This window comes from Vipera ursinii (genome assembly GCF_947247035.1).
Source record: "Vipera ursinii genome assembly, chromosome: 2".
NCBI classification, from domain to species: Eukaryota; Metazoa; Chordata; class Lepidosauria; order Squamata; family Viperidae; genus Vipera; species Vipera ursinii.
The window spans coordinates 267,220,258-267,246,251 of NC_139513.1; the positions used below are offsets into that span (position 1 = coordinate 267,220,258).

The window sequence follows — 25,994 nt, forward strand, 5'->3', positions numbered from 1 at the left end:
CAAAATAACTTAGAAAACATAAACCAATTCATCTCCAATTTAACTTTACAACAAAAAAATTCCAGGAAATAACAAGAGAGAAGGAGCAGATAAAACAGATAACTGAACACAAATTCGAAGATACTCAAAAGATGGAACTTAACACAACAAAGAAGTATGATTTAACCCAAGTGGAAAATTTTTTACAAGAAATATTGATTTTGGAAAAGGCAACTTATACTTTAAGACCAGAAGACAAGTCCAGTTAAAGAAATCTTATTTCATTGTCTTTAACATTTATTTTTAAAAAATCAGAACATTGTTAAATTTTCAATTCTAAAACATCATAAACCAATAGACACAATGAAGAACAGTGACTTCAACTAAATAAATATTATATACATTACCAACCTTCACAATTTTATTTACTTTTGCTGAAGGTGTGGGAGGTGGAGGAGTCTCTGGGCTAGGATCATCTTCTTCAGGAGCTAGGTCTGGGTTAAGCGAAAATATACTCTCCAAATCAATCTTTTAAAAGAAAAAATATTTTAAAATAAATATATTGAAATATTTACTTGCCTTTTCTCAACAAACAAATCTTATATAATATTACTACCAAAATTAAAGTTTGTTTTATTTTGGTTCAATCATAAGGCATAAAGGTCTTCATTTTTTCTAAAACAGCAGAACCTTACAAATTAGGGCAAAATGCATTGCTGACATTCATTACTGACATAGAAAAGTGCTCTTTTGCTCAATTCTGAGCAAAAATTCAATTCTGAATTTTTTTCTGAATTCTGAATTTTAGACTGCTGTCTTCTGCCACACTTTTTTTAAAAAAATATTTTATTGATTTTCCAGTTTTGCATATAAGTATTTAGAAGGTAATGTGGTAATTGGGTTAAACAATAGTTCAATAATACAATCTTTGGTAAGTATCTCAGGTTACAACATCAAATATTTCTTCTCTGTTTCCCTTAACATTTGCTATTTCATATTTAAGCTAACAAATTTCTAATTGTATCAAAACTTAGTATAAACTTCATTATCGCAGTAATGCATTTTTTTTGCTAATACATATCTTGATAAATCTCGATAAACAATCATTGTCCCGTTATTAAACTTTACCTAATTTTTTAAATTATATATTTCCAGTTTGATCTTTAATATCTGCAGTATTTAGCTTTCAGGTGACCCAAATTTCCTTTATCTCATTTCATGAAAATTATAATATCTAAAATACACATATTAGTTACTTAACTATATTCTTATTCTATTCCATAAACATTTGCTACTTCCCATCCTAATACATCACCACCTTGATCATATTCTCTGGGCTAGTCAATAATTCAAACCTATTTTCTAATAGTTAGTTTACATGAGACTTGTACAACTAAATCTTCAATATTAAGCAGATTAATCCCTTATTTTTGCTATTTTCCAACTATTTTAAATCTAATAATCAAATTTCCCTTTATCTCAAAATCTCCCTTTTGCTTACTAGCTAACAAATTAAGGTCCACTGTAATAAATCAAAAGGCCCCAGTTTTTCAACCTAATTCTAGCTTTCTTCTTATGCCAACCAGGCTTCCATACCAGTGTTTTTAAATCATCAAATATATCTCCCTTCATTCTTGTATGTATTATTTGAGTTAAGGGAGACCATCTCATTGCCAATTTTCTGAAAAAGCTGGCCCATTTACATTCTTGATCAGCATAGTCTCATCAGAGATATAACATTGCCTGATATAACTCTTAACTTTTCTATTTTACTTTTTATTTAGTTGATATAGTGCCTTTCTACTCAAACAAATTACTATTTATCTTGATAATACAGGGGACTATATTTCTTCCCAACAGGTTCCAGGTCTTTTTCCTTGAATAAAGTAAATAACATTTCAGATAATCAAAAAAGAAACATGCTAATGTGGTAAATGGTTTTCAACTTACAGCCGTTCATTTAGTGACCGTTCAAAGTTACAATGGCACTGAAAAGTGTGACTTATGAATATTTTCAAAACTTATGACCACTGCAGCATCTCCATGGACAGGTGATCAAAATTCAGGCACTTGGCAACTGACTCTTATTTATGACTGTTGCAATGTCCTGTCCTTTGCTACTTTCTGGCAAGTAAAGGCAAAGTTGCTTAGCAACAGAAATAAAAGGATTGGGTCAAGCTATTTCTTGCAAATTCAACTGGTGATGAAATTTTAATTAATTCTTCCATGAGACTGATTTTTAAAAAGCATACATAATACCACTGAACCATACTGTTACAGTTTTCATGGAATGCAATTCATATTACATAACTTTAATACATCTACAAAGTGATACTGTATTTGTTTGAAAAAATTCATTTTTCATAACATTTAGATGGTTACAAAGACATACCTCTTTTCCTTTAGTATCACCATTTTCAATCCATTCTACAGTAACACTTTCATTATCCTCATTTAGAGATGTTACCATAGCTTCATGTATTCGACCTGGAAGGAAAGCATATTAAGTTTTAAAATATGATCAAATGATCCTTAAAAAGAGTCACAACATATTGCAATACAATGGTTCTTAATACCCAGGCTATTTTCTCTGACAAACGATAGAAGGTTGTGAAAGATTCATTCTTCAGCCAACTGAAGAAACCAAGCTGACCTTTAATTGCCATTATGCTCTATCTGGGAGACTTTTTCTCCCTAAACAGATATTAGAAAATAAAGTATCATTATATAGCATAACTACCACTCTCGTAATTACTCCACCTTCCATATATTTTCCCTGAAAATATTTTCTCTTTTGAATCCTTGTTCTTTTCTGAACTTGGGCTGTTTGCACACAGACATTTCATTACCTGACTAGACAACATCTTCAGTGTTAGTGACTGTGGGGTTTGCACCTTGTTTATATACAATAGCTTGCCCTGCCAATGTTGGTGGGTGTGGTTTTCTCCTTTGTAGTTCCTTGACTAGGGTAGTTTTCTGTTTGAATAGTTTGTGTGCTTTTCTGGCTGTAGGCTGCTAGAGAGCATGGGTTCTGGACTTCTTGTTTCCTTCTTAGCTTTTTATGGTCCTCTTTGAATAATGTATAAAGTACTTATCTCTATGTGTCTATGGGTAGCTGACCTGTCTGAATGCCAAGGTTCTAGGAATTCCGTAGCATTCTTGGATTTAGCTTAATCTAGGATGCTCACCGTTTCCCAGTTGAAATAATGGTTAATATCCATGGGGTATGAGATTACAGAGTTTTCATCAAGTCTTCTGACTGCTGGTTGGTGTTCATCAATGAGCCCTGCTAGGAAGAATGCTTCCAGTGAGCTGATGAACTGACACCCATGATTTGTGGGAGACATTGCAGTCAAAAGCAGCTGGATGTGGAATCCAGACTATCAATAATTCTCTCAGAATTAAAGTTCTTGAGATCACCTTTCTGTATTCCAGTCAATTGGAAGTGTTTTTGTGACTCAACAGCAGAAACTGGTATTTTTGCAGTCACTTGTGATCACTTGGGAGTTGTGGGGTTTCATCATACTGAGCCATTAATGTACCCATTTTAAAATTCAACCAAGTCCCATCTTTTTAATCACCTTGCGTTTTAATTTTCTTTTGACTTCAAGATTTAAAAGCCTTCAAAACTGCAAGTTCACTGAATGAGTCCCTCTTTAATCCACTTAAAAAGAAAGAAAAATATGTGTTTCCAGCTTGGTAAGCTTTTATTTCTTGTATTATACAGCAGAACGATTATAGTGTTGTTTCTTGAAAGTTTTTAAAAAACTAAGAATTTGGATGAAATTTATTTAAAGATATGGAAATTAACAAAACTATCCTCTCCTACAGGAAATAATTTGTTTATAAGCTACTGATAAGAAGGCTTTGAAATATATTATGTTTTAATATATGGAGCTGGAATACTATTTAAAAATCAACAGAGATACACAAATAAGATAACAAAAGAGCAATGTAGATTACTTATTTAAATTAGAATATGAGATTCAATATGTACTTTATGTATGGGATTTAAAGACTTCTGGGAAGAAAAAAGCAACATTGATTTGATTATAGTTAAATAATAGATTGCAAACTCTGATGCTGTTTAGACATTTTGATTGGATAGTTTTGTTTTTGGATGTAATGGTTGGTTTGCAATATATATCATTTCTCCTGATGTGTGTATGTGTGTGTATGTATTCCTTTTTTATATATGTACATACATACATATCCATATCTATCTATGTATCTATGTATCTATGTATTATCTATCTATCTATCTATCTATCTATCTATCTATCTATCTATCTATCTATCTATCTTCCTTCCTTGATAAGATTAAAAATACGAAACCCAGGCATATTAAAATTAACAAACTAAGCGAACACTGGGATGGAATAAGAAAAACTAAAACAGTTTTTATTGTTAAGATCAAGCTTTCATTGGCTAACTGCCAACGTCATCAGGATGGAAACGCTGGTGTGGGGAGATCGTGTTTCTACTGTTGGTGTATGCACTCCGCTCATGGAGCGCGTCACCGGTCTGTTTGTTGAGGCCGGCTGTATTCCTTTGAGTTGTTGCACATCCAATTTTGGGGGATGTAGTTGTCTCTGGGTGTCTGTTGTCAAAAGTAAATTGCTGACAGTTCTGTGTGTTATAGCCATAGCTCTAGTCATTGCCCATGTTCTTATACCAGAGGTTCTAAATAGTTGTTTCTCTTCTTCCCTGTGTTCTACAATGCAGGGTGGTGGTATGTTTGTGCGATCTTGATTTTGATACAATGAGGCGCTCTGTAAGTGCTTGCGCTGTTTGCCTCAATATCGTGCACGTCGTTCCTCTTCCCAATTCCTTAGTGCCTGGTATGCAGGGGGGAGGTCTATGTGCCAGTTGATAGAGGAGTGGTTTGAAAACCAAGCTTCCTTAAACAAGCGGCCGCCTTTAGTGTTGTCATTGGCAATTGCCTCAGTCCCTCTTAAAGACGTGGTTATGTGTAGCCATGTGTGCCCACACCTGTGAATGGTGTTCTTGTCTTCTAATAGCGAGCTTGTGTTTGTGCACTCTAGTCCTCAGTCGTTTTGCCATCTCCCCAATGTAATTGCAATTGCAATTCTGGCATGACATCTTGTACACAACCGAGGATTTTTCTTCATTGGGGAGTGGATCTTTAGGGTGCATGACACAAGCTCGTAAAGTCCGATCAGGTCTGTGGGCAACACCAACCTTGTGAGGGGCTAGTATGCGCGCTGTAGCCTCGGATACACTGTGGATATAAGGCAGTGTTATTTATGATGTTAAGGCGTTTTCACATTGATGGCGGGTAGGTTCACCTGGCCTGCTGTATTGTTTAATGAAGTTAGGTGGATACCCGTTGTTTCTGTAGACACGCATCTTTCTTCCCTTTTTGCCTTATTCGTGCTGCAATGCGTGTCTATACATCTAAAGAGGGTCCTAATACAGCTGGCCTTATGGGTTGTGGGGTGCTTACTTTCGTAATGAAGTATCCTGTCCGTATGGGTGGATTTACGGTAGACCGATGTGTGTAACGAGCCATCAGGTTGACGTCTAAACAACACATCTAAAAAGACCAAAGCCCTATTGGTCTCTTCTTCCGCAGTGAAGTGGATATCAGGATAGATGGAATTGAGCTTCCTCATCAGCCTGTCCTTGTCCTGCCTTTTGACGATCACGAAGGTGTCGTCCACGTATCTCACCCAAAACTTGGGGCAATACGTGGACAGGACTCCCTCTGCAATGACACCAGAGATGGGGGACCCCATGGGGGTACCTTTCACCTGTACAGTGCCTTGAAATGTCATATGCATACATACATACATACATACATACATACATATATGTATGTATATATATATGGAATTAGCTCTGGTAATGCTTAGTAATTTTGATTTTTTGTAATGTTTAATTCTTAATTAGAATTAGATTTTCATTATTAAAGAGAGGTATTTGGATTTGATTTTAAATAGAAAATGGGGCTATATATTTATGTTAGGTATTTTTGATAACTTATTGGATTTTTGTTGATTAGTAAGGCAAGTTAAAGATTAGGCATGAGTTTATAAAAAATGGGTGAGGTGTGTAATGAAGATGTATTTGGCTGGTGGTGGTTGTCAGCATTTTTGTGTGATTGGGGTCATGGTTTCAGTTCACATTGTTTCAGTTATTCCTTGAGGTTATATATGGTATGCTGATATTTGTTAATGGCTAATCCATGCCATTAGCTAATTAGCTTGAACATCAAGGGCAACTCTGTGTTAACAATATAAAGTAAAAGAGAATAATACTGTATAAATTGTCAAGGAATCAGTTTGAGGTTTTTCATCATTAACACAAATTGCACTTCAGGAACTGGCATCTTTGAAATCGCAAACTAAACATTGGCTAAGTATATAATTTCCTTGTCCTTACGTTGGCTTTTGGTATTAAAATCTATAAGAATATTTTTGCAATAGTGTATAAGCCAATAAAGCTTATACACTATTCCTCATATATTGTGCTAAGTATAAGAGAGAATAAGATTGAACATGCTTCAACACGTTAAAAAAAGTTACAGAATGCATGGAAGAATGCATGGAAGAATGAACACAACACCACTTTAAAATATCCAAAATTTTATTTTTAGACATGGCAGATTTAGTGAGTCAACTCATTAAAGCAGACAGATCTTTTTTCTGAATCACACGGATGCTTTAAAATTGCAGCTGTCAAACAATCCTAATACTGATTCTTGGAAAAAAATATGAGAGAATAATTTCCACCACCATTCAATTTAAAAAAACATGCTTGCTTGCTTCTTGAATGATAGGGATTGCTTGCCATCAGTAATTAATCAGGAACATTTACAAATCTATTAAAGTACATAAAAGAAACTGATATTTAAAAATAAAAGTATTTTTCCTTCAAAACTACTAAAAAAGTAAAAATATATATTTACATAAACATACACATACACATTCAGTATTTGGAACATTTGGCCAGACAGTAAAATTGGTTCTTTGATGATTTTAACAACTGCAGACTTTTTTTTCATGAACATTAATATAATTAAATTGTTTTACCCCATGGAATGGCTAACAAACATTCAATATTTATCTCTATAGGATTTACACTTAGCAAGAAAACACTATTAAGAACCATGATTCTTCCAAAGGAAGTGTTTGTACTTTCTTTTATTTCAGACACTAAGCAATCATACCTAATCATTTTCTAAATGACCCAATACACAAAGCTGAAACAGACAATCAAGCTCTGCTTTCCCATTTATCACATAAACAGCTGTTTTTCTTTGGGGAATTTTCTGTCCTTTGTACATGTTTACAGATTTATCTGGAGAAGTGTAAGGAAGCCAGGCTCATTTCCTCAGTTTGAATCTATTTCTTTGTTTCTCTGATACACTCATTCAAAATAACTACTGAAGACAAAACATATTTTTCTCTTGGTGAATGAACTTAGTTCAGTTGCTAAAGTCTAGCCAGAAATTTTAAGTTATGCCACTAACATAACCACAGAAGCTAGAACACTACGTTAAAACTGGGTGAAGTGACCTATTCTGAAATTCAAATAAGCATATGTAACAGAAAAGACAAATACCAATAAAATTTTAAAGTTGATTATTTTAGAATAACTGGCATTTTTGCCATAAGAATTAAGTAGTATGTTCTGTTGTCAGGAAAGCTAAGTATCCTATGTGAACTCTGTTATACAGGGGTCCCCAAACCTCAGGCCAAGGCCTACTTCTGGGCATTGAGCCATTTGGAACCAGGCCACGGAAGTAGTGGGAAAGTGGTGGTGTGCGCATCCCCACTTGCACAAACAGCAGGCAAGCCCAAAGCTCTAAAGGTTGGGGAACTCTGCTGCAATAGAATATTATTTTATTACAGTTTTTAGTATATACATATTAAGAACATAACTATTCATAAAGGTAAAAGGTAAAGGTTCCCCAGCAGATGCGTGCTAGTCGTTTCCGACTCTAGGGGCCGGTGCTCATCTCCGTTTCAAAGCCAAAGAGCCAGCGCTTGTCCGAGGACATCTCCGTGGTCATGTGGCCGGCATGACTAGACGCCAAAGGCGCAAGGAACGCTGTTACCTTCCCACCGGAGTGGTCCCTATTTTTCTACTTGCATTTTTACATGCTTTCGAACTGCTAGGTTGGCAGAAGCTGGGACAAGTAACAGGCGCTCACTCTGTTACGCGGCACTCAGGATTCGACCCGCCAAACTGCCGACCTTCTGATCGACAAGCTCAGCGTCCTAACCCACTGAGCCACCGCGTCCCTATTCATAAAAGACATTAAATAAAAGTTTAAAAGAATAACTTCCAGAACTTTCAAAATCAAGGTGGTTTATGGCGACTGCCCTATCACAAATTGAGAATTTCTTCTCCCAGTATCAACAATGCCTTTTCAGTTTAAAATTATCAGTTTCAAAAATGGACACATTAGACAGGAGAGGAACACCAATATTTTTGGCCCTCAACAATCCACACAGTGTAAGGAACTGAAAGAGATTCCATCACTTTGGATACATTTATCGTTTATACAGAGGAATTCAATGGAATTGATCACAAATGTAGAAATTAATATTTCTACATGGAAATGAATCTCAAACATCTAGGTCAGACATGTCAAACACAAGGCCCGGGGGCCAGATCTGGCCCGCGAAGTGGTTTCATGCGGCCCGCGAAGCCATCCTGGAAACAGTGAGGGAACGGCCCCCACTGCCTTGGCCCTGGCCCAGAGACCCTCCTCCTGCCAGAGACCCTCATATCTGTCCCACTCCTGCCCAGGCCCCCATAGGCAACCTTGATGCGAACGTTGTAAAGCTGGCCACGCCCACCCAGTAGGCCATACGCACTCTAGCCACACCCACCCAGTAGGCCATGCCCACCCTGGCCATACCCACCCGGCCCCCCGAGGGCAACCGCAATGCTGATGTGGCCCTCAATGAAATTGAGTTTGACACCCCTGATCTAGGTAATTGAAGCAAAACCAGAAAAGCAGCACATCACCAGTATAGATCAGGACTATGACAATTTTCCACGGCCAACTCACAATAGCCAACTTGTCATGGCCAAGTCACCACAGCCAACTCACCATGGCCAACTCACTATGGGATAACTCTCCAAGGCCAACTCACCACAGGACAACTTGTTGAGGGATGAAGTTACACTAATATCAAAGAAATTATGGGAAAGGATGCAAAAGGAAGAACAGAATGAAATGTAATGTAAATGGTACAAATTTAAATAATTTTTAATTTATTTTAAATAATTAAATAGAATAGTTAAATTGTTCTGCAGTGAGTTGTCCCACCGCAAGTTGGACATGGCGAGTTGTCCCATGGCAAATTGGATGTGGCGGGTTGGCTGTAGCGAGTTGCCCATGGCAACTTTGCCATGGCGAGTTGGCCACACTGAGTTGGCTGTAGCAAGTTGTCCCATTCGCAGTGTAGATCTGCCATTTGTAGGCACCTCAGGGATGCCAAGACAAACTTCTTTTAGATCAGATTTTCATTAAAATATGTTGATGATCATGCTTTTGTGTTGTTCTTTGGTAGGCAGAAGAATTTCTAAGAAATTATCAAACTAGGAAGTAACTTTTCATTGAGACTATCTCACAAAAGTCTATGTGAGAAAAGGGAAAAACTCCATCAAGTCTACCTTGATTCCTGATGACAACATGGATAGACCCATTTAGTGTTCTTGGCAGCAATAACGAAGTAGATTGCCAGTACCTTCCTTATAGGATCAGTTTTTTCATCTTCTCAATCTAGTCCATGGATTTCTTTATAATCCCTGTAAAGGCTGAAGTTGGCAAGGTAGGAACCAATTTTCAGGCCAGACAGAATAATTATGGAAACATTGACTAGATGTCTCTAACCCTCAAGTCTGGGGAAAAAGTAACCAAAAGTTTGATAGCCCAAAACTTCAGCAAGAAAAAACACCGGAAAACACACACACACACACACACACACACACACACACAAACACAGAGAGCTTAGTTTCTATAATAGGGCAAATTCTCTGTGCATTTATTACTACTTTTAAAAAACATTGTACCAACTATACAACTGCATTACTATTATATAAAATAAAGTTATACAATGAAATTTTTTTTTAAAATACCTAACAGAGATCAAAACAGGTGGGGGGAAGACTACCCCCATAGAAAATAAAAATAAGAAAACCAACTATCCAACACTAAGATTTCATAAAACCCTAACGTAAATTATTTCTTTTAAATGCATACTTTTAAAAAGAGAAAAATACATCAACCTATTAAATAGATATAAATTTATCCAATTTCATACTAAGATTCAACTTTAAAAAAACAAATCTAGACTATCTTGTCTGGTCATGTTTTTGGTTCAGTATAAATTAATAAGACAACCTTTAGAGCCCAAGACACAAGCATTTTTCCATGAATACACAACCATATTTTTTGTAACCTCGATTTTCTATCCAGTTACTGCTCACAACTGAATTGTGATCAAAAATATTCAGTAGCAAACAAGCTCTAAAGTGAGGCTTAAATTCATATAGCATAAAAGAATTAAACCAAGACCAATCAATCCTTATTTCTGTTAATATCATTAATATATTATGATACTATTATACCACCATTAATATATTATTGCATGAAATAAAAACAATAATTTATGTTAATACTTCTTTCTATAAATATAAATAAATTCAAATAGATAAAACATCCTCTGATAAATATCTTCACCACTATCTTTTATTGGACGTATACCACTCAATATAGCCATAAGGCTAAAAAATAATTCAGTTGTTCTAGAAGGGTCAAAAATGGTGACAAACCCCTAGAAAAATGTTACAGAAAAAAACCAACTTTTTTCTCTTATGAAACAGAAATATAGCGCTTCAATAGGTTCATCCATTAAGAACTACTAGACAGAGTAGCTTAGTTCTTTCATTTTATGCAAAAAGTGCCAAATAAAAATTAAGAAAATGGATTTTAAACTATAAACAGTAGTATTCTATTTCAGTAAATGTACAACTACTTAAACAATGGTGTTCATACTTTCTTCATAAATGAGTTACATCATCCTGGGATAAAATATCAAGTAGGACACCCTCCACTGCCAATACTATTCCCCATCCTTATAAATGACCTAGAGTTGGGGTGTCAAACTCGCAATGTCAATAAAATTGCTTATTAAATTTGCAGAGTTAAATTTGAAAGTTATGGCTTGTTGACAATGTATAAAAGAAAACCCTGGTGTACTAGTGGTGCACATTAAGCAAATCACTGCATCGAGATCAAAGAAAGTAATAAATACCACAATACTTTGTACAGGTTAGACCCATGTGTCTAAATCTTAGCAACTTTAAGATGTAAGACTAGTATGCTTAGAGTCTTAGACCAGGGCTTTTCAACCAGTGGTACAGGTACCACCTGTGGTACATTGGCACCTGACAGGTAGTACGCGACCATCCTAGAAAAGTGGTAGCGAGGGATGGGAATGAGCTGAACCGGTGGCAGCACTGCACAAGCCTGAGCGAGAGATGGCTGAAGCTTCAGGGCTGTCAGGACTCAATGGAAGCGCCAGGATCAGCGCCAGGCTCCAGCTGGAGCTCGGCGCTGATCCTGGCACTTTTGGTGAGTGCAGAAGAAGCACCGATCAGCTGGAATGTTGCAGCATCTCCAGGGTCTTGTGATTTACATTCAGATGCTCGGCAACTGATTCATATCTATGACGGTCACAGTGTCCCAGGGTCAGGTGAAGTGACCAAAACCTGCTGCAACCACCCAAGAGGGGGGGGAATAAAAACCAAACACCCCCCCACCCCACCCCCACTGCCAATCCTCAACAGAAATGCTCACAACAATGAAAACCTCGGACAGGTGGAAGAGCGCCGCTGGGCAGGCAGGCATGTGTCTTGCTTGGCTGTGGCTTGGGGGGCACTTTTTTCAGTGCCATTGTAACTTCAGTCACTAAGCGAACTGTTGTAAGTCGAGGGCTACCTGTACTTCATCACTTTTTTTCCTTATGGGGGGGTCATCCAGTTTTTGATACCTTGCTAGGCGACTCGTGGTACTCGGATGTTGCCATATCCTAAAAGTGGTACAATGGGTGAAAAGGTTGAAAAGCCCTGTCTTAGACTATGCTTGAAGAATTGATTAAAATAAGACGTATTAAAAAGTGAAGACTATAGTAGTACACATTAAAAAGTATTTTAACTGAATATTTTAATTTACCTTTGAGTCTTTTTCTAAACAAGTTTTTGCAAAATTTTAAATATATAAATGGACACAGAAAAGCTGGAAATGTTTGTAAGAACGGTGTTGGTTGACTAAACATACCTAACCTGCCAAAGAGAAGACTAAGAAAGGATACAGTAGCTATCCACAAATATCTAAAAGGCTGTCACAAAAAACAAGATCAGGGGTGTCAAACTGCCGGCCCGCAGACTGGATGCATCATAGCAAAATCGCACTCACCCCATTGCCGGCAATGGCAAAAAAATCAGGATAAATCGTGACACGTCACATGATGTTGCGAGTTTGACACCCCTGAACAAGATGAAGAACTGCCTCTCTACTGAAAGTGAGTGCAGGTCTAGAATCAAGAAATTGAAATTAAAAGAATTCAAGGTAAATACTAAGAGGAATTTCTCAATGGCAGTAACTGTTAAATACTGCAACTATCAGCTCAGAAAGCTTGACTGACTCACCTTCACTGGAAATTTTCAGGTGAAGGCTGGATAGCTTACTTGTAAGAGGATGATTTGGCCGATTCTTACACCGAGCAAAGAATTCTGCTAAATGACTTATACTATGTGACTTGGAAAAGATCTTAAGTTTCTACCAATACTTAGTGTGTTTGCATTTGAACAACAATTTTACAGGTCACAGAAAGCTGTAAAGTATATGGCTTTGATTAAAATAAGTATGGTAATCACTAAAACATTTCTGAGAAAAATATGACTCTTGATACCTAGCAAGTCTATTTCAGTTTTCATCCAATAATGAGGTTTCTAATGATACTTTAACACATCCAGATGCTTTTATCTAAGGAATATCTCCTTACAATATGGTCAATTCTTTCTACATTTAATTCCAAGCCTAGACTTATTATTCTGGTCACATCTTTATGAAGAAATATGGTATTTTTTTCCTTTTGGCAAGCATAAGACTTTTATAGTAATAATGAAATATTCCCCAAAGAACATTTTCAAAAATGAATGCTAAATCTGTTGCAATAGTGCCTGTGAAAAGATGCTTAAAGATCAAACCTATCTTTAGGCATTAATGTTTAAACAGAATGCTCACCATTGTTTCTAAGCTAAATATTGAAATGAGTCTAGGGCAGGGGTGTCAAACTGCTGGCCTCTGGGCCGGTCGCATCATGCAGAGGCAGCGACCACCCCAGCTTCGGCAATGTGAAAAAAGTCACAATACGTAGCAACACGTCACATGACACAGCGAGTTTGACACCCGTGATCTAGGGCATGATAATTTGTAAAAATAGTTCAAATGTCACAAACCTGAAACAAGAATACCATACATTGCAGTCAGGCTTTGCAATTTTATACTGCATTTGCTGGGAGGATTTATTATTTCTGAACTTTTTACTTGCCGAAAACCTTAACACATGCTCTGTGGGAATAAAGGAAGAGAGAATGCTAGGGATCTGGAGAGTCCCTAAATCACAGAAGAAAATTAAATAACAAATTGCTTCTATTCTCCAAAATGTCACTGTCGGATAATAAGAGGAGCTCTTTTGAAATATACCTGATGGTCCAAAGACAAAGCTGATCCAATCCCAAATGAAAATCCATAGCAAGCAATGGAGCACAGGAATCATCAGAGACTGGCAAAGAGGAACCTGTGGAAAGCAATCTAAATTTTGAGGAAATAAAGTATGTTGAAAATCTGCCAGTAATTTGAGAAATAATAGTGTGCTTTGCTTCTCTGACTTCAACTTTTTCCTTCAGTAACATATTCTAGTTTAGAGCATTTTCTAATTAATTTTCATCTTAATGGATGAAAATTTGACTGGCCATCATTTATACCTATACCTACATCTGGTTATATTATTTCATAGGCTCTGTTATTTTAGCAATTATTCAGTAGAGGCACCTAGACAGGAAAATCAGGTTTTATTATTTTGGATTTTCCTATAACTGTAGCTGAACAATCCAGCAAATCGAAGTAACTCTTAAAAGGCAGCACTTTTTCTAGGGCAAATGATCCATGAAAGGGAGCTGGAAGAGCTGAGAACCATCGTACTAATACTGGTAAGAGAACTAGAAACACTCATGAATTCTGGACATTAGGATTCTAGGATGATCTATCCAATTATGGACGCTATGTTTTAAGGGTTCAGAATACTATTAGAGAAAGAGCAAGGATGATGTTGAATAAGGAAGCTGAAAATAAGTCCTATAAGATATAGAAAGATCTTGGTTTAGTTAGCCACACAAAAAAAATCAGTTTTCAAATACACAAAATCATGCCACAAAGAAAGTCAAGACCTATTTTCTCTCATTCCAGACGCAGGACAATCAATTGATGTTACAGGATGACAGATTATGACTGGCCTACATCAGAGGTCCCCAACCATTTGGATACCAGGGACCAGGCTTTGCTTGTTTGTGCAGACTGGTTGGTGGCAATGCTGTGGCCCGGTACGGTCCTCCTTCCAATTCTAAGAGAGCTTAATAAACTTTTCTGCCATTTTGTATTGACAGGTACATTACATTTGACCTCAGAGATACAAATCATGGACTAAATAATTTACTAAATATCAAAAGATTAATCTTTCAAATGAAAGGAACTAGATGAAGAAATGGGAAACATGCACTCAGGAAAAAAACACACGCAAAGAAGGTAGTTTTTATTTACCAGTAGAAATACAATGCTTAAAGAGATTTCTATCCATTAAAGACAACTGAGAATTCTTATTTGGTTCACATCTTAGTTAATCTAACTTTTACTTCTCTGACTAAAATGTGTAATGAAATACCATTATTCTTTAGAATGCATATTTCTTCCATTTTTGCAATACAGCTTGCATTCAAAATTTGGGTGAAAAATATATGAGTATATTTGAAACTAACATTTTGAGAGTATAAATATGTTTCTCCAACTAAGTGCAAATGAAGTGTAACTGAGTCATAATCCCTGACTGCTTTGAGGGCCTTCCCAGTTCATATGTACATCCACAGAAGCAATTCAATTGGTTTTGGTACTGCAATGAATCAGCAAACACATGGCTTTGCTAAAATTCAGTGAAATTGTTCCTACAAAGCACTCCTCAATGATCTTTGCAGCCCTATTACTTAAAATTTTATAAAGAAATGCATACAATTTTGAGAGTTTTAATAGGATTCATTTCAACATAATTTTGAATCTATGTACATCTACAACTTCTACTGAAATTAACACAGCTTAAACCCAAATGTCAGTAGAGATGCAAAGCCATAATTTTGGTCCTGAACTCATGTCTCTGCATTGGCTCTTCACTCGAGGAGCAATGATACAGTATTCAGTAGAATAACAGTAGCACTGTATATAGACCTACTAGAATATTTTAAAAAATGGAAAAAGATTAGGCCAAAAGACTATCCAGTCAGATATTCTGTGCAAAAGCTATAGTGGCATTCTCTCCTATCCTCCTATTGTAGATGAGAGCTGTTTCCATAATTCCTTTTAAATAGGAAAAACTACTTCAAGAAAAGGATCAAAATCAGAGAATAAGGAGTGGAAATGAGTATTTAATTTAATCTTTTTCTCTGCCTGTCAGTTCTTTGCTATAAATAAACTTAAATTACCTGAATTCTAAATGTAAGTATTATATTTAGATGCTTTCTCAGAATCTCATCCTTTTTTATTTGATGGATGGCACGTTCATGTGGCACTGACCTATCAAGTGTGTGGTACAAAACTTAAGATCTTATTTGGTAAGCACCTTCAAGCATTTTCCTTGGTTTAAACATCAATTTCTTATACAAATGGTAACTTCACTGCATTACAAACTTTAGTCAATTTATGTCTGGAAGTATCTTAAAACAATGCAATAAGTTAAATAGGCTTAAACAATAAAAACTATTATTCAATTCTTTACCAATCTTTAATCAACATTTATACAGGTAATCCTCACCAAGCACAATGCAAATTGCCAGATGCTAAATGGCATGGTAGTTAAGAGTGATACCATGTGATATCAACTCAAGGGGTCAGTTCCCCATGCGGTCTTTAAGCAAATTATCACAAGTTACTAAGAGTGACATCACATGACTGTGATGAGTGACTTCCTTTAAGCTTCCGTTGATTTTGCCTGCCAAGTCAGCTGTGAATGTCACAATGGAAATCATGTAGCCATGGGATACTGTGACCGTTATAAATGTGAACTGATTGCCAAGGGCCCAGATTACAATCACGTGACCATGGGGATATATATGATAGCCACAACTTCAAACATCAACCGTAAGACTTGTTTTTCAGTGCCATTGTACATTATCTTCAAATAATCACTGAATAAGTGGTCAGCAAGTGAGGACTACCTGTAAACTATCATTGTTAGTGAAAAAAATCTTTTAAAATAAGTATGTGCTGTCTCTTATTACAAAGGGATATCAAAGGTCTGAATCTCACCAGCATATATATTTTACTATTTCTTAATTCCCTAAATGACTTAAAGCTGCAAGTCATAGTTATATTAGCAATGCATCCACATTGAGCTTGGCTGATGGTGAGTTCATCTATGTTAGGTGTGTCAAACTGCCTTCATGCTTAAACCACACCCACTCCATTGCCAGCACGATATGCCACAGTTTGATATCCCATCTATGTTTTCTTTGCAACAGAAAGGAAGTTGTTTGCTTCTACATTCTTTCAGGATGCTTTTTCAACTTCCCTGCTTAAAGTTAAATATTGTTGTTCCAATTCCTGCTTCATTATAGAATTAGAAGGAATGAAACCTACCGAAAGTTATATTTCTGAGCTAGCATTTATACTTTTTTCCAAACAGCAGGCAACAAGTCAACTAATTTTAAAAACAAATTCAAAAGATAAGCAGATGGCTGACAATGACCCTCCACAAAACAAGAAATATCTAAATCTAGGATTCCTTACAAAAATAAAATACTTAAAAGTATTTGATACTATAGATATTAAGCTATTTAAAGCCAGTCAGGAACTATCCAACCAAAGATACTCACAGATTTCCATTCATCCCACTTTCCACTGATGGTAGTAAGCAACTCTATAATTTTCTTTCTTATAATTAGTAGAATACAAGAATCTTTTTAAAAATTACAATGATCCCCAGACAGAAACATTTGTTAAGACATACTCATTTTTATCACCTGTGGTAAAGAACAAATTCCTTGAATCACTTTGAAAATATAACACAACCAAGAATTTTAAGCCAATTCATTTGTTTAAGCCTGATTAACTGGACAGGTTCCTCTGGCAAACTCTAACAATAAGTACCTGTAGTTAGAACTGCAGAGTAAAAAGTGTATTAAGTGCAAACAGAAATGCTGAAATAGAAAGCACAATTAATAATAGTATTTATTTCTTAGTCCTTTTAGACCAGGGGTCTTCAAACTTGGCCCTTTTGTGACTTGTGGACTTCAACTCCCAGAATTCCTCAGCCAGCATGGCTGGCTGAGGAATTCTGGGAGTTGAAGTCCACAAGTCACAAAAGGGCCAAGTTTGAAGACCCCTGTTTTAGACCAATCATGAAAACCTAATTTCTAGACATGTGATGAGCTCCTGAATTTCGCAAATATTAAGCAGTATCGGATAGGTACCCTTCTAGAACGAATTTAAAACTGACCTCATCCCAGCGTCATCAAAACTAACTAGGAACATCCAATGGCATTTCACTCATCATGGCTGAGCAAGAGATTCATTTTGCAACCCTCCACACGCAGTATCCACACTAGGCAAGTGTAATCTCACCCCAAGCTTCCCACGCCTACAAACTTCATCCGCATCGTTAGAAAGCTTTTCACACACGGTTGCCACGAGACCCAGGGCAGAAATGGAAAAATGCGGGATCGACTCAGGCCCTTCACCCTCCCCGGGGGGAGTAGTATGCAAACACGCGGGTATCCCAACGGGAGGTTAGCAATTACATTTATTTTAGCGAAATACCGCACTATGAGGCATTGTTCTCAATAGTGGGATGTCGCTCCATTTGCTTTTTTAAAAAAAAATAGAAGGAAAGCTACACGTACTCGGGCTTCAGAATACAGGCTTACACCTTGGAGAAGCCGCACGTGAGACTTGCCTGCATTCTCCTCGGGTCTCCGCACATGCTTCCCCATCGCCCGCCGAAAATACTCCTGTTGCTACCCCGAGTTTCCGCGTGGCAGCCCTTCCAACTGGCCGGCCGCGGCCTCCCTGGGCCCCGGCCACGCCCTTCCTGTGCCTCCCCAGCCCTGAGGCGGCTTCCCCTACAACTCCGCACCCCCGGAATCCTCCCCGCGGCTCCGCGCCCTCCCTTCCCCACGGCACTGCAGCAACCTCCCTCTTTCTCTGCCGTCCCCAGCGGCGACAGCGCAGCTCCGCCGCCCCGGCTGCCTCACCGCCCCATCCGCGCCGCAAGAGGCGACATAAAAATCTCCTTAACGACGGCGGCCGACGCCACAGGCCCCGACGCCGACACCGGTCCTTCTCGGGGCCCGCGCCCACTTTCGGCCCCGGCCGTCCCTGCTGCGGAGGGCGGCCGCTCCACTCAGCTTCCCCGGCGCCGCTTCCACCCATTCATCGATTTGCTATCCTCTGCCTCCACCCCTCCCCCTTCCCCGGCTCACCATCGCTGCGCTTGATCTCCACGTAGATCCCTATCTGGATCTTGCCGAAGTTGGCCGTTGCCATCGCGTCATCGAGTGAAAGGGAGGGGGGAGACACCGAAGATGAGGCGGGGGCCGCCCGGCTGAAGGAAAACGAGAAGCGGGAGGGGCGGCGGCGGCGGCGGCCACGGCAGTTTCTACGGGGAAAGGGGAGGGGGGAAAGGAAGGAAGGAAGGAGGAGGAGGAGAAAAAGGCGCCGGCCGGATACAACAGTCGCCGGGAGCCGGTGCCGCTGCGCACACAATGGAGGCGTCACGGCAGGATCGGTTGAGAGAGTGGGAGGAGCAGAGGCGGGCGGCGGGCTTTCAGAGTTTGGCGTGGGGCGCCGAGGAGGCCGCCGTCGCCGCCCGCCACCTTCCAGGCGCTTCCTCGGTGGTGCTTTCTGTTCTGACTACGGCGCCGCCGCGCTGAGCGGGGGGGGGGGGGACTCTGCTCTCCGCCTTCTGAACTCCAGCCCCTGCTTCGCTTCCTCGTCGGTAGCGTCTTATGGTTTACGAGGACGTCTATCCGACCGGGTGCATTTGGGCCTTGGGCCTTCGAACCGACTCCTGGGTTGCGGAGTTGAGGTTACTGCACTCCCCGTTTTGCAGAGGAGGCCGCGAGAGTGCGGACAGCCGGGCAGGAACCCGATAGGAAGACGGGTTCAGTTCTCGTCCTGTCCGTGGTTACCTCATGTGGGATTTTTTTAAAAAAATCCCATTTATATCCCGCCCTTCTCCGAAGACTCAGGGCGGCTTACAATCTAAAGCACAAATCAATGTGCTTAGCAATAGCCTTCATTCTATGTATATGCCTGCTTATTAGGGCTTTCGGGGTCCCCCCCCCAAGCGGCATTTTTACAAAGTCAGCTTATTGCCCCCAACAATCTGGGTCCTCATTTTACCTACATCGGAAGGATGGAAGGCTGAAGAAGCCCCTTCATTAAGGCATTTTCATCCCAACTCTTACTTGTCATTCTTCCAAAGGGTCGTATCAAGTTGAGCCTATTTATTATATTTAAAATGCTGAAACCTCACCCCACCTGCCCTCTTAATAGCATAAGCCTGTTACCTTCCCAGAAATTATGTGAGGTAGTTTGTTTTGAGACTAGTTCTGGGCTAAACCCCGTCTAGAGCCGCTGTTACAACTTTTAAATTGTGCTTGCTTGAGATGTCTGATCCCTCACATTTTCTCAAATCATTTTATCACCTCCAGACATCAATAGACTGTAGCTACTGTATTGAGTTAGACCTAGGCTTTATATGGAAAGCTGAAATGCTCCGAGGTTTTTTTTTTCCTTTTGGTTAAAATTGATTTTTTTCCCCAAAAATAAAATCCATGGGGGAATTGTCAGGATGTGCACCACACTGTCCAGGAATGTGTATTCACCCCAACACTGGCTTCCCATAAGGCTGCCACAAATGATAATGGCAACATTAGGACAAATTCCTGATGGAATTTGCTCTTTCTCAGAAAGAAAAGGGGCAGATTGATTAAAGCTCCCCCTCCCCTAATATGCTGTGTAGGTTATGCAAAAGGCTGGAAGAATTATTTTAATCTGGGGTATTGTGGAACCTTAATTTTGGAATTTAGGCACAGTACTGTATACACTGAAGTACTAGAATTAAAAAAAAGATAATTATATTAAATTCACAATCTTTCTGAGTCCATATTCTAAAATATAGCAAAAGTATAACATAGCAAGCTGAACTATATACTCATTTCTTCAGTGGATTATTTATTCTATTTATATGGCTCTTCTTATAGCAACTCTGGCCAGCAAGAACAATAAAAACATCAATATAAGAACAAACAATTTAAAAAAGCAGGAGCAAACAACAACAATTGATGATAAACTGTCAGCTGTAAGCTAATGGCACCTCACAGGCTCAATGACCTCCTGACCCTCATGCTTGAGGACAGCCAAATCTTAAGATCTTACTGAAAGGCCAGCAAGATTATGGTTAAACTAATCTCAGGTGGAATAGTGCTAAGGCACTACAGCAGAGAAGGCATACTTACTGGTTCACACTGGATGACACTCTAATCAATTTATTTTTATTTTTTTATTTTTTTATTTTTCCATCTTTGCAGTATTACAAATCTCTTTCTGATATAGCCATATACAATTCCAGAATTACTTTTAGAAATAAAAAATGGATCTGTGAAAACCATATGGATCTATATACACATTTTAAAGCAGTGCATTTAAGAGATTGAAGGGCAATAAATCTAATCCAAATTTACCTTTGATACTTATTCACTACTGCAACATACTGTATATGCAGTGTTTGCATTTCTTTCAAGGGAGAATAAGTGTGTGGTATTACAATATTTAAACATTTGGTATAACATTTGTATTCATATATGCATATATATAACACATTTATATAGTTGCCCAACTTATACAACATAGGTGACTCCTTTCTCTCTAGACTGTGGGATAGTCTCCCCCACACACTCCCCTCTAGACTGCCTCCTCACTCAGGGAAACGTTTCACAGGCCATTTGACAAAGTTAGGAGTGGGGGCATCCGGAACAGTTACTGTATACAAGCTTTTGGAATAGTTCTCAATTCTCTTCCTTCAAGATCTTTCTCACAGAACAGTTGGGTCGGAGGAGTGCAACTACTTTCTGGCTTCCTTGCTCTTCCTTCAAGGAAATTTTCTACAGGAAATTGGTGATAATGGTACTGTAAATGTAGGATAATCTATCTGGAATTGGATATGGCCAGGTTAGAGTATAGAAGGTCCTTTCACATTGGTGGGGATAGTGTAGAAGATTACCAGAATGAGCCTGATGGAGAGGTCAAATGCGTCATCAGTCTCAAGTCCCTTTGTGCCCACAAGAGATCTAAGTACAACCCACCTTGAATTCTATTGACTTATGGACAAATACAGTAGATCCATTCCTCTTGTAGATTGGCATGTGCAGAATGTGAAGACGTGATGTACACCATTTGGAAATATAAATCAAACTTTCTAACCCTATATTATGCTTTCAAAGCTTGCAGATCACTTCCCCACCACTCACAAAATCCCTTGCACATTTGAGTGTCTTTATTATATGTGTACTTTAATGTGGTGAATTTTATTTTCCATAGTTTTCTGTAAGTGTTCTATTGCTACAGCTTATGAAGGAAACAAATAAATTGAACTGAGCTGTATTATAGTGCAAAGCACAAGGGAAAATAATCCTGGCTTAATATAAAATAATTTCCAGCAATATGTGTTTAATAATCTCAATTATTACTGTATTTTCAATATTTTTGCTTTTTCAGTTAACTGTAGCCATGCAAAGTTTGCTATGTTAAGCATTCTGCTTTTAGAAACACAATAGCCTTTATGTATTTGAAAGTTCTAATTTTTTTAAAAATATATTTTATTGATTTTTTAATATAAACATCTTGATATTTGGTAAACAGTGTGTTGTCTGGGTTTATATTTACAAAGTAATCACAATTAATTTCTATATTCCAAAATCCACATTATAGCTTTGCTTGATTTTCTCTTCTTTCAATAGTATTCTCTTTGCAACCTAAATTAATACAATTCTTATTACGGTAATTTGATAAGAAACAAATATAAAGGTTTTTCTAAAATTTCTACCAATAATTCATCAATATCATGCTTCTTTTCTATCTGGTCATCTTGGTTGCCTCATCACAAATCCTGTTTACAATTCTTATTTAAATTTATTTTCCCTACAATGTTCAAAACATTTCTACTGGTTAAAATTTTCCCAGAATTAATTACCTTAAAGTATTTAAATCTGTTTTTACATCTTAAAAAGTAAGTAAGAAAAAGACACAAAAGAAAAACAGAAAAAGAAAAGACGTGAGAGAGGGAAAGAAGAAGAAAGAAAAAGAAAAAAATAATATACTACTTAAAATTAGTATACACTTATTTCCAAATTCTTTCTGTTCTTTTTACCCATAATTAAACTTATGTTTAATCTTTAAATGTTCCATTTAATAAATCCAATCATCTAATCTTTTAACTCTATTCAAAACATTTTCCCCATTTTTAGTTATCCATTGGAATTTTCTTAAAATCAATTACATTTAAATATCTAAAACATTTCCTTTATGTTAATCATCCCATACATTTTTATAGTTCTCATATTGAAAAACAAAAGAAAAAAAGATACCGTACTCTTACTTAGAGAGTTCATCCCTCTTAAACTAAAACGTTTCAATTTCTTCAGCTATATTCAAACAAGTGTTTAATTTTTAAATATTCTCTCTGATACACCTCATCATCTAATTCCTCGGTTCTCACTTTAGCCCACTTCTTTTGCCAAGCATCTCCCAAACAATATATTCCGTTGCATCAAAGAATCTTTCCATAATCTTGTAAATGTTGTGAATATAGTAGACAAATCAAACATCATGTCTTTGTAAAAAGATTTTGCCTCTTCATATTCATTGAAGATTTCTCTCATCATCCATTGACTCCCCATTTCTTGTGGTACTCCCAATGGCTCAGCAATCCATTTTGTCAAATCTTTTTCCTTATCCTCAAATATATTTTGTGATCTTAGAGTTATCTTTTCAATGTTCAATGATTCTTGTAAGTCCTTCTCCACGTGAATCTCCACTAGCTTATGTTCAGTTGTCTGCTTTACGTGATCTCTCTCATTTTTTGTATTCTGATCTTTTGATTGTTATGACGTTAAATTTAGAATACATTCATTTCAATTTTCAAATTCATTTTTAATTTCCTCATGGTTTGAGTTAATATCATTTGCATTTGTTGTAACAGAACAAACATTTCCTCCTGGCAAGTATTTATTTTTTCTTGTTATGTTCTTTCTGCAGATCTCTGATGCTCCATAATAACCAAAAGCCTTTTCTCTGCCAATCACTTTAAAGTCACAATTTAAAAAATATTTATAATCCAGGAAGGTCAATTTTTTCTAAGTTTTGTAGTTCTCAATTTGTAGATAGTCCAGCTGTTCTTTGTTTAATCAACACCTTGAAGGTCACAACAACAGGCTTCTATTTCTGGGCTGTATATTTAGGGCAGTAGTTTCATCCACAGCTAGATGTCAGCACCAGTCCATCTTTCAGTTTTTCCCCCTGTAAACTTAATTCCCTGCTTCAGTTTAGAGGAGGGTGGAACAAAGATGCTCCTCCCTCGCTTTCAGAGGATTTTTACTTCTGGGGTTTTTCTCTTTTTTTCAGGAAAACAGTCAGGTAGAAGAGAAAAAATCAATATTCTTACCCAGTTCAGTCATGCTGTTTACAATCACGCTTAGTTTAGTGCTTTTTGGCTTCGGCTGCATGTAGCTTGGGCTAGATCAGACATGTCAAACACAAGGCCCGGGGGCCGGATCCGGCCCGCAAAGTGGTTTCATGTGGCCCGCGAAGCCATCCTGGAAACAGTGAGGGAACGGCCCCCACTGCCTTGGCCCTGGCCCAGAGACCCTCCTCCTGCCAGAGACCCTCAGATCTGTCCCACTCCTGCCCAGGCCCCCATAGGCACCCTTGATGCGAACGATGTAGAGCTGGCCACGCCCACCCAGTAGGCCATACGCACTCTAGCCACACCCACCCATTAGGCCACGCCCACCCTGGCCATACCCACCTGGCCCCCTGAGGGCAACCGCAATGCTGATGCGGCCCTCAATGGAATTGAGTTTGACACCCCTGGGCTAGATTCATGAATGATGCTAGCCTTTCTTCTGTTGGTTTTTGGAGAGCTTTCCGCAGACGTCCAGATCAACCGCCGTCTCCCCAGGATCGAACGGAGCTTCCCTCCTTCCTTGCCACCTCTCTGGGGCAGCTTTTGGCCGATCTAGGGCCCCCAAACAGAGGGAAATCAGCCATAGGGTGCGGAGCCCACAACCCCTTGGCTTTTGCACTAAAATGTGCAGAACCGGAAGCCTGAAAGTTCTAATTTGATTTCTTGTTAGAAGAAAACAGGGTTCTAAAAGATTCATGTGGCTCCAGAAGCTTTGGTAATATCAGCAAATATTTTGATTACTTTTTCGAAGAAATAAATATCTTCATTACCAATTTCATTAATGAAACAAGTTTTTAAAAACAAGCTGAGAAAATATTAAAATCTATATACTTTAACTTGAAGCCCAATACTATAATTTATTCAAATTAATAATTTAATAATATTAGTATTAAAATCTTCCACCAGCTTTCTCCAACTTGTTGCTCCTAAAATCTGTTGATGCTAACGTTAGAGCCAATGAATCAATCTATATGCTCTCCGACAGTTTAGGAAGTCATAGTCCCAACACATTGGACACAGTCCAAATCTTTCTTCTGTCTGAGCATTAAAAATCATTGTGTGTTCCTGTTCAAACAGAAAAATGAACTTGAGAATAGGCCTGCTTCATAAAGCAATTATTTTTCAAAGTAAAGTATCAATTTTGTGATTGCTTTAAATCACTGGTTTTTCTAGCTATGAATTGCACTGGATTTAGACCCATGAACGTGTTCCAAAAATCTTTTAAAAAGTTAAGCAATTTAAAGTTACTTTTGAAGTTTTTAAAAAGAGCATCTATCATCTAAATGCATTAAATGCGTACCAGGCATGTTTATGAAATAGTGATTATTTGTGGAAATGTTTGGCTTATCTGTCCTTTTAATGTATCTTCCAATTTGGCTCACTGTTTGTCTCTGACCAAGCCATTAATAAAATATTAAATAGGACTAGGGAAGATCTTTCCAAAGAGGACATGACCTAAATTGTTTAAACCTCTGAGCCTCCCTATTTGGGAGAATGATTGTTGAATTTTAGCAAGATAATGGCAGCCTCAGCTGAAGAAAAATTATATTCAGTATGTCTAGAAAGTCCTTTTGACAATTTGACGATTTAGTAAGTAAGCAAATATCTACATTCTCTAGCACATCCATATTCCTTTGTTCCTATTTGGAAGAAAGACAGGATACAAATCTAACAAAAAGTTCAAACCTGACACTGAACTGAAATCTTGCATTTTCCATAATACTTAACAATTGTTTTCATGTACTAGGATATAATTTCATTTCCCTTCCTTCGAATCTTGATGTCTTAAAGAATTAGAAATTGAAGTACTATTATTGATCTTGTTGTTCAAGTATTAATCATATTTTACCCAGGCAGAAACAGCTTCTTATCTTTTTGGTGGAGAAAAGCATCCTGTTGCATTTCATCTATTATGTTAATCTTTGACCATTTATTGAGCCAGTCACTTTCTCAGCCCAATTC

The 25,994-nt window shown here is 37.9% G+C and overlaps 1 protein-coding gene across 5 annotated transcripts in view; it reads right to left on the reverse strand.

Moving 5' to 3' along the window:
- Nucleotides 1-18,997, reverse strand: part of KIF2A (kinesin family member 2A) — a 62,752-nt gene extending 43,755 nt beyond the window's left edge. For all 5 annotated transcript variants that reach the window (XM_083352899.1, XM_083352900.1, XM_083352898.1 and 2 more), the window contains exons 1-3: nucleotides 18,769-18,997; nucleotides 2,372-2,466; nucleotides 391-507 (exon numbers count right to left, since the gene is read on the reverse strand). In XM_083352899.1, the coding sequence (XP_083209025.1) occupies nucleotides 391-507; nucleotides 2,372-2,466; nucleotides 18,769-18,832 (276 nt within the window). In that variant the 5' untranslated portion in view covers nucleotides 18,833-18,997. The remainder of the gene's footprint in view (nucleotides 1-390; nucleotides 508-2,371; nucleotides 2,467-18,768) is intronic.
- Nucleotides 18,998-25,994: the final 6,997 nt, after the last annotated feature.